The sequence below is a fragment of the Diprion similis genome, chromosome 1 (genome assembly GCF_021155765.1).
Source record: "Diprion similis isolate iyDipSimi1 chromosome 1, iyDipSimi1.1, whole genome shotgun sequence".
NCBI classification, from domain to species: Eukaryota; Metazoa; Arthropoda; class Insecta; order Hymenoptera; family Diprionidae; genus Diprion; species Diprion similis.
The window spans coordinates 17793541-17802710 of NC_060105.1; the positions used below are offsets into that span (position 1 = coordinate 17793541).

General features: G+C 38.3%; 1 protein-coding gene across 1 annotated transcript; it reads left to right on the forward strand.

The window, feature by feature from the left end:
* Positions 1–1438: 1438 nt before the first annotated feature.
* On the forward strand, positions 1439–6943 carry LOC124416078 (T-complex protein 1 subunit zeta). The gene is made up of 7 exons (XM_046896926.1): positions 1439–1670; positions 3819–4410; positions 4781–5116; positions 5463–5528; positions 5642–5864; positions 6409–6577; positions 6685–6943. The coding sequence occupies exons 1-7, from the start codon at positions 1534–1536 to the stop codon at positions 6755–6757; spliced, it is 1596 nt and encodes a 531-aa protein (XP_046752882.1). The 5' UTR covers positions 1439–1533; the 3' UTR covers positions 6758–6943.
* Positions 6944–9170: the final 2227 nt, after the last annotated feature.

The following is a 9170-nucleotide window of genomic DNA, read 5'->3' on the forward strand; positions in this document are numbered from 1 at the left end:
TATTGCAGGTGATTGTAAGTGACTTCGCATCGTTTGTAAGCCAGTAGTTCTGTGGTTTATTGATAAAACAATTTTATCTAGGGAGTTCGAGTGACGTCAGCTTCTTTACGCTTGCAATATACGATCGAACACGATCTAATTGAGTTCTGCTTGCGCGAAATCATTCGTAGGTGGATCGTGGGTGTTTAGAAGCACTTCTCCAACCTTTAATAATCTCCGAATTATCTCTGAAACTTGGAACAAAAAATCTCTCCCCCCTCGAAGGCAGTCTCTTCTTATAAAAATAGGAAATAAAAACTGAAATGACTGCAGCCAGGCACCAGTTCCGAGAGTTTATCCAATCTCAGCGCATCCAACTTACCGCAGCTGCACATTAAGTGACAATTGCATCAAAATTCTATTTCGGGTCGGGCAATCGTTTATTTCACGTTTTCTAGGTGTTGAATAACGCAATCCAAATGTTGGAGAGTCGATTGCTGATTCGCAAAAATTAAAACATGAAACAAACCATTGCCCCACGCGGAATAGAATTTTTATGCAATTTTCAGTTATTGAGAAACTGTGGTAAATTAGATACGCTGGGATTGGACAAACTCTCGGAACTGGTGCCTGGCTACAGTCGTTTTAGTTTTTATTTTTTATTTTTGACAGTAAAAGGCCGGACCCCCGCTGTTGCTTTTTCCTTCTAATTGAGGCTCCCGCTCGGTGCATACATCACGCAGTCTATCTTTATAAGTCTATGATAGAAGACCGTGAAAGGCACCCGTATGTAAAATCCGACCAGAACGTCGATATTTTTTATTCGTGGTGTGAGTATACATGGTGTGCCATCCCGTTTAGGTGTGCACCTTCGTTCTCCAGAAAAGTTCATCTTTCACGCTGGACTTGAGTAACATGTGTACCAACGGCACCAAAATACCCTAGATCGGTGGTGATTAATTCTTGTGACCTTGAATCTGCATGGTGAAAAAATGAGCGGGACTTTAAATACATAGGCTTTAAATGACTCACACCACGTACACTATACATGATGGCATTACCGAGCAGGGTAGCGTTTCACCAGAAAAATAATTCCCTAACAATCTAGGGATTTCTTTAGATTTCGTGGAGTTCCGTTCGACGTCACACATAAGGCAAGACTTAGGGCGCATTCCTAAATTAACTCCTAGTGCTATCGGCTATTTGTTATCTCTTTTGTTAGCTAGTTTGAAAACGCACCCATAGTTGCGCAGCGAGTGCAGTGAAAAACGTTATTATTGGTTCGTTCTGATATTAGCTCCCAGTGCTGTCAACAATCTCTTATCTCTTTCGCGCAGCCCTGTTCGTAAGTAGCTCTGTCTCTATCTTAGGGAGTTTTTAGCGCTGCCAGTCCATTTCGGAACGCACCCTATAAACATACATTTCGGTGGTTGGTACTCTGACTCATTGCTCCGAAATTTTCCGATCTAAAAGGCACTGCAGTTGTTTCTCGAAGCGGGTGTATTCGCGGCGTTACAATCATCTCACGTTATTTATTATAAGAATAATAAAGAAATGGCAGCGATTAGTCTCCTAAACCCGAAAGCTGAGTTTGCACGAGCGGCTCAAGCTCTGGCTGTCAATATATCGGCAGCAAAAGGCATCCAAGATGTGATGAGAACAAACCTCGGTCCGAAAGGGACTATGAAGATGTAAGTTGATTTCGCCGCACATGTGATCACTCAATTGTCCCTGCCTATGTCAATTCGTCGGCATTTTCTCAATCTCCAAAATAATAATTTCCTCCATCTGTTACAATGAACCTTAATTCTGTTCTCAATCATCAATCCGAAGCTGATATAATGCAGCGAATTAACGTATAATCAAAATTTATGTCCATATAAGGTCATCCACAGTGAATACACCTACGTCTTACACACCTACTATATCCCTAAAGGCCTGATACTGATTTTGGTTTTAAACTGTGACAATACTAGAACAGTGCTGAATGCTGCTTAGACATATTATGAAGCAGCTTTAAGGCTTTATCGAAATTCTATCATAAGCGACAAATTGAATTTTATAATTATTACTTTTTCAGAGTGCCGATATCTCTTGGAACTTACTCTGATGATAGGACTTATGATTTTAGTACTTGTGAAAGTTAAATTCAATAGCCTCAAATCGAGTGTAAATGATATGTTTCCGTCAACTTTCCAAACTTTTCTTAGTCAATTCATAAGGACATTAATAGTCTTATCATCACCCAAAATTTAAACAAATTTTATCACACAGCATCAGAAAGAATTATGAAATACAATTTGCCGTATTCGATAGACGTCCGACATCTCTGTAACCGGAAAAAAATCTTTTAATTGGCATAACGGAAATTAAAACCAAATCCTTGCCACCCATGCTACTTATTATTTCAGCCATTATCTTTATAATTTTTGAATTCTTATCCTACATCTATTGTAAAAATTTGTGACAAATACCAATTTCGTCGTAATGATATTCGGAGGCTTGTTTATTACTTTATTTTTAAAGCACTTCGGACTTGACCATTCAGTCTTCATTCCTTAATAAAATTTCAATTAGAGAATAAAAAACTATACGTTACGCGTTGAAGAGTAGATACGTATACGAGATCGAGGTCCATCTCGTTATCGTAACGAAACATTGAGAACGAAAATGACTATTTTCTTAATTTTACAGTGATTTACAAAACACTGTAGAAGGTAAGGCACGGTACTAGGTTTAGGATATTTTCAAGTTCAATTCGTAGTTCCCGCGTTAATAGATTCTAGATAATCCATGGCGCGAGTGCCTAGAGGTAGTCTGTTTCAATTTCGGATGATGCGATTAATAGTTTTATAATACAGGTAGTTGCTTTTAGCTGCGGAATCCTCACAAAGAGTACGTGGGTTTCTAATTGGATAGTCGACACTTTTCACTACAAACAGTTCCACGTTGCAGTCACATTTAAAATTACGGTTTAATAGTTTGAAAGTTAAAAAATCGTCTGAGATTATATAAATGGATTAAATCGTACTTAATTTTAATCACCGAATGAACGTGCCGAAATCGTGCTCAAACCTGTTCATAGGGTTACCCGAATTTAACGCTAGATGTGTGACAACACGGTGCTGGACCGATTGTAAAATATTGACCAAATTGTTTGTATATGGGGACCAAAATGGACAACAACATAATAAAATTGGGCGGACAAGGGTTTTATAAAGATATAGTACAAATTTATTGTTCGTAAAATCGTTCGAAAATATGAAAGTAGACACGATGAATAGAAAAGCAAATCTAGCTAAGATCTCTTAACTGGATGGTCTGGGAGAAGTCGCGATTGAACAATGCCTGAGGAAATTGATACTCAAGGTATTCCACTTGGGCTCGTTATGCCATTCAATTTCCTTCCGGGTAAAGTCGCCCGCAATGACGATTTGATGATCGAGAAATCTAGATAAGGATGATCCGACTCAGTTCGTAAGCCTAGAGTAGGATATATTAGCCTCGCTCGGGGAGATATGAAGAGCATTTGTTAGGCTGTTTAGATTAGTACATAAGGTTCTCAGTGTACCATATATCTAGTATTCGGTATACGGTATGCAAAATATCCAGTTTTTTTTAAGTACATTATCTATATGCACATCCCATCGTATACTATAATCGAAAACGACCCCTAAGTAGGTAAATTTTTTAACTCTATCCATTTTATTATCTAAAATTATTACCTCATATGGAAGCCCCCGAATCCCGTATAGTTCTAGCTTCTCCAAAAGAATACTACGATTATCAGTATCAAAGTTTTCATACGGAGCTTTGAACCTGTGAATAATGATTCATAGGTTGGTGTCCGGAGCAGGAGATATTAAAATCACAAAAGATGGGAATGTCCTCCTGCACGAAATGCAAATCCAGCATCCAACGGCGTCTCTGATTGCCCGTGCGTCGACGGCACAAGATGACATGACCGGCGATGGAACGACAAGTACCGTTCTGGTGATTGGAGAGCTTATGAAACAAGCCGATCTCTACATCTCCGAAGGACTCCACCCCAGAATGCTTACGGAGGGTTTCGAATTGGCCAGAGCCAAGACAATCGAGGTTCTGGATTCTCTGAAAATTCCCATCGAGCCCACCAGAGAAGGGCTTATGGATGTAGCCAGGACATCACTGAGGACCAAAATTCATCCTAGCCTTGCCGATAAGCTTACCGAAGTTTGCGTTGACGCAGTTTTGGCCATTAGACAGGATGAACAGCCTGCCGATTTGCACATGGTCGAGATAATGGAAATGCAACACCGAACTGCAGCTGATACTACCTTAGTTAGAGGAATCGTCATGGATCATGGCTCCAGGCATCCGGATATGCCAAAGCGTGTCGAAAATGCTTATATTTTGACCTGCAATGTCAGTTTGGAATACGAAAAAAGCGAGGTATTTTATTAGGAATAATATAACGAAATGGTTACCCTTTCAGTCTGGTGTACTGAATCACTCCTGTATTATTGCGAATTCGTTTAAAATTCACTCAAGTCTCATCACACCTGTTGAAAATCTGTAAAATTATATAAAATCTCTGAAATCTTCGAAATCACACAAAATCTCTGAAATGCTTAAAATTTATGTAAAATGTCTCGAAATGATGCCATTTTAAAATTTGGGGTACACACAAATTGATGAGGGTAACCCCTTGAAGTAACATATCTCCGACAATATTGCATTACCTTACATAATTTTATAAATAAATGCATAAGGTTCCTATAATCGTTGCCTGATTTTCTAACTTATGGGCCAATTTTTTTAGGTGAACAGCGGCTTCTTTTACAAAACAGCTGAGGAGCGTGAGAAACTCTTGGCGGCAGAGCGTGAATTTATTGAAAATCGTGTGAAGAAGATAATTGCACTGAAGAAAAAACTTTGTGATGGAACAGACAAGTCGTTCGTCATAATCAACCAGAAAGGAATCGATCCCCCGTCTTTGGACATGCTTGCCAAAGAAAATATCGTAGCATTACGTCGTGCTAAGCGCAGAAATATGGAACGCTTGGGGCTTGCCTGTGGTGGTTCCGCCATGAATTCCGTCGACGATTTAGTCGAAGAAAATCTGGGTTGGGCCGGGCTTGTCTACGAACATGTTCTGGTTAGTTGTTTTCGAGATGATAGTAAAAACAGGGCGTCGACTTGCTGGAAAACTTTGAAAACCGTCAATTCTCAATACGGGTATTTTGTTTTCTAATGCAATACTTTGAAATAACCAATTTGAGATTGGAAAAAAAGAAAGTTTTTTATCCTTCTGACGCATGGATATTATTTAATGCAAAATGTGAATGACAAATTGTATCTTCGTTAAATTTTGAAAAGTGTTGATTTTTTGGGGAGTTTTGGTTTCACGCTTGAGTAGACACTTTGGACTATTGAGAAGACTGTAGCAATTGTCCGAATGACTAGTTTTATCGATTATGTAATAAACTGTATACATTTTTCAGGGTGAAACAAAGTACACCTTCGTAGAAGATTGTAAGAAGCCAACGTCTGTAACGATTCTTTTGAAAGTAAGTTGCTCAGTAAGGGTTACAAATTTAGAAACAATGAAAGCAAAGGTATTCAATATCGAGAATTCTGTAATAAATGGCTAGAATTATAATTTATTTCTGTTACTGCTTAGGGTCCCAATAAGTACACTATTACCCAGCTGAAAGACGCCGTTCGTGATGGCCTGAGGGCAATTAACAATGCGATCAACGATCGCGCCGTTGTTCCTGGTGCCGGTGCCGTTGAGGTAGCTGCCAGTCGGGCCCTTCATGCCTACAAAGAGCAAGTGAAGGGCAAGCAACGACTCGGCGTACAAGCCTATGCAGAGGCTTTGCTCGTCATTCCTAAAACACTAGGTGAGCGGTTTGATGCTTTCCCGTCCCTCCCTTTTTACAGAAAAAAAGTTATTGTAATAACAATTATATAAACAATCATTCGGAAATTAAAAAGTTGATCTTTCACTAGATCGCGACGTTTTAAGACCCAGAGAATCACCTTTGACTATTTTCAAATGAACGTTCGATATCTCAAGAATGAATGTACGGATTTTGATGACTTTGGTCCCAATCGACGTGGCTATTCCTAACTTAGAACTGATTACATTTTGGATTTGATCGGTCCAGTATTTTTTTATTAAAAATTTTTTTTTTCATGAAAATGTTTCATATAATGTTTTTTTGAGTTCTAACCGGATCCGAATGGGATATTCGTAGGCTGGTCTCTTCACATCAGCCAAATCAACAACTTCTTTCTCGTAATAGGTTACACATATCTGGCAATTCTTCGAGTTACTTTGTTGTCAGATTCTCTGAAATATTATGTGAATTGTGATTCGATTCTATGACTAACCAGTAGTTACATTATGGTGTATTGACAGTTTTATATCACTTTGTGTTTTAGCTGTGAACAGTGGGTTTGACTCGCAAGACACTATTGTAAAGCTGTTGGAAGAATCCACTGCACTTGGCGAAGCAGTCGGACTGGATGTGACGACTGGTGAAGCTCTCAAACCTGCGGATGCCGGAATTTACGATAATTATGTCGTTAAAAAACAAATTATCAATTCCTGGTAAGTCCTTGTCATATACATGATTCTTGTAAGGTTCTTTGAATTTATTATAAATGTACACATGTTTTCAGTTTGTTTACTAATTTACTCTTTTCTTTTTGTTGCAGTACTGTTATCGCTAGCAACCTTCTGCTTGTTGACGAGATAATGAGAGCGGGAATGTCTTCGTTGAAAGGATAAACACTGTGAAACTCCTTGAAAAACTATAATTTATCTCCGCAAATGCATTAGCTTAAAAGATAATTACTTGTCATTGACTTTACACATAATTTTTGTTTCTTCACGCGTTTCCATGTATCGAATTTAGGCGTACTACGACAATTTGTTACTTATTACGCTTGCAAATAATGGACTAACATTTCTTACGATTATCAGGAATACTTATTTTGTTTTCCCCGTAATTTATGATTTTCACTCTACTCTCTGCGACTCAAACTAACTTTATTCCGTTTGTTGTTGTTACAAAAAGTCGTTTTTGCCAATAGATATTTTGTTTCTGGTTGCTCTTACATATATGAAAGATGTTATGATTATTAATCAAGATGATTACATTCCTTTTGAAAAACATTTTCGTACGGGCAGTTAAAAAATTTATAATTACATCATTTAAAATAGTTAGATATTTTTTTTTTTCTTTATTCGATTCTTATATTTTTAGACTGATTCTACTCGGTGACCAGACTGCGACAAAAGGCCTGAAACACATTCTGATCGAAAGCCTTAAATTACTTCCTTCTTGCATTTGTTGCTCATCAAGCCAAGGAGTTTGTTGTTCCACGATTTAGGCCACAATTTCTCATCCCGAATTTGTTGCTCAACAAATCCGAGTTGGGAAGTTTATTGCTCCGCGATTCCGAGTACAATTTTTCTGAGCAACAAATGTAGAAAAGAGATTTATTGTCGAACTGTTACTACTTTTTACGCTGTAGGTTGACAAGCATAAGAGAAATTGTGCTTTCGAGGTATGAGGGTGGGCTTCCTGAGTAAGGGTACATAGTTGAGCTCCAAAATTATGACGACCTTACAGTAACAAAATAACAATAAAATATGGTATTTACTACTAATTTTTCAATTTTTTCCCAGGTGTGGTTTTGCTATAAAACTTATACACGAACTTTGTGGAAAATGGATAAGTATGTATTTTATATAACGCGGATATAATTTACGCGCTTTTCCTTTCGTGTTTCCCGTACACAAAGTACAAGTTTTTCTGATGGCCTAGTGAGTCTATGAATGCGCATGCGCAAAGTACTGCAAGAAAGTCACTACAGGATCTGATATTACGCGACCCTAACCTCAATTGCGTGCTTCGTGAAGAAAACGAGTAACATAAGCTTCTTATACAGGGTGTGCCAAAAGTGTAGAAACCCGTGAAAATCTTGAGGGGTCCGGTGAAAAAGAAATTACCAAGGTTAAATCTTAGGCGTTGACTGATTAGGTAACTTTTGACAAGGAATTCAATGGTGACTTTGATTTGACCTTGAACATCATCTTCAAAGTCATTTTGAGCTCAACTTTGATTTTTCGAATGGGAATCCCCATTTTTAATGCGTCGGAAAGAGCGGAAAATTTTAGGTCCAAATATGTATCAAGCTCTAGGGTCAACGTGATGTTCACGGGTTAAATAAAGGTCAAAACTCAAAAGTATTCTTGATAACAATAATGCGGGTAATTTTCAAGATCCGCGTCTCACGTAAGATGTTTAACACAAAAGTTATCAGCTTTGTTCAGGACCATCTGATCAGCTGTTAAAAGTTGACATCGAAGTCAAACTTCAAGGTTCACTATTTTTTAATGAAAGTTTTGATTTTCATCGCCATAATTCATATCATCTTTCGGCGCAACCTTAGAGCATCTACTATATGCTCTAAGGTTGAGAACAATTCAAGCATATATTATATGAATTGATTCATCTATTGCGGCGCTCTACAAAGTCACCCAAAAGTGTGAGGCAAGGGGAACTTATTTCAAAATGCACCCACGACGTCCACGTCGTCATTGCTACGTTGCGCCGAAAGAAGAATGATGGTGATGAAAATCAAAACTTTTATTAACAAAACAGTGAACTTTGAGGTTTAACTTCGATATCAACTTTCAAATGCTGATCAGATCCTCCTGAACAAGCCTGACAACTTTTGTGTGACACATCTTACGTGAGATGCGGATCCGCATACATTTGACCTTTATTTGACCCGTGAAGGTTGAGTGACCCTAGACCTTGACACATATTTGAATGAAAATTTTCCCGCTCTTTCTGATGCTGGCATCAAAAATGGGGGTTCCCATTTGAAAAATCAAAGCTGAGCTCAAAATAACTTTGAAGATGAGGCTCAAGCCCAAATCAAAGGTTACCATTGAATACCCTGTCAAAAATTACCTAAGATTCAACCTTGGTCATTTTTTTTCACCAAACTCCGTGAGATTTGTAGGGGTTACCATACTTTTGGCACACCCTCTATAAAGAGTTGTGTGTAGCAAGGACGCGACGGTTTTTTCGCCTCGCGTATTTGCAATATTTGTCTCTGGCTTGCACAAACATACTCGCCTTCGGCTTGTATGCCCACCTGCGACTCATATTGCAAACTTAATTACA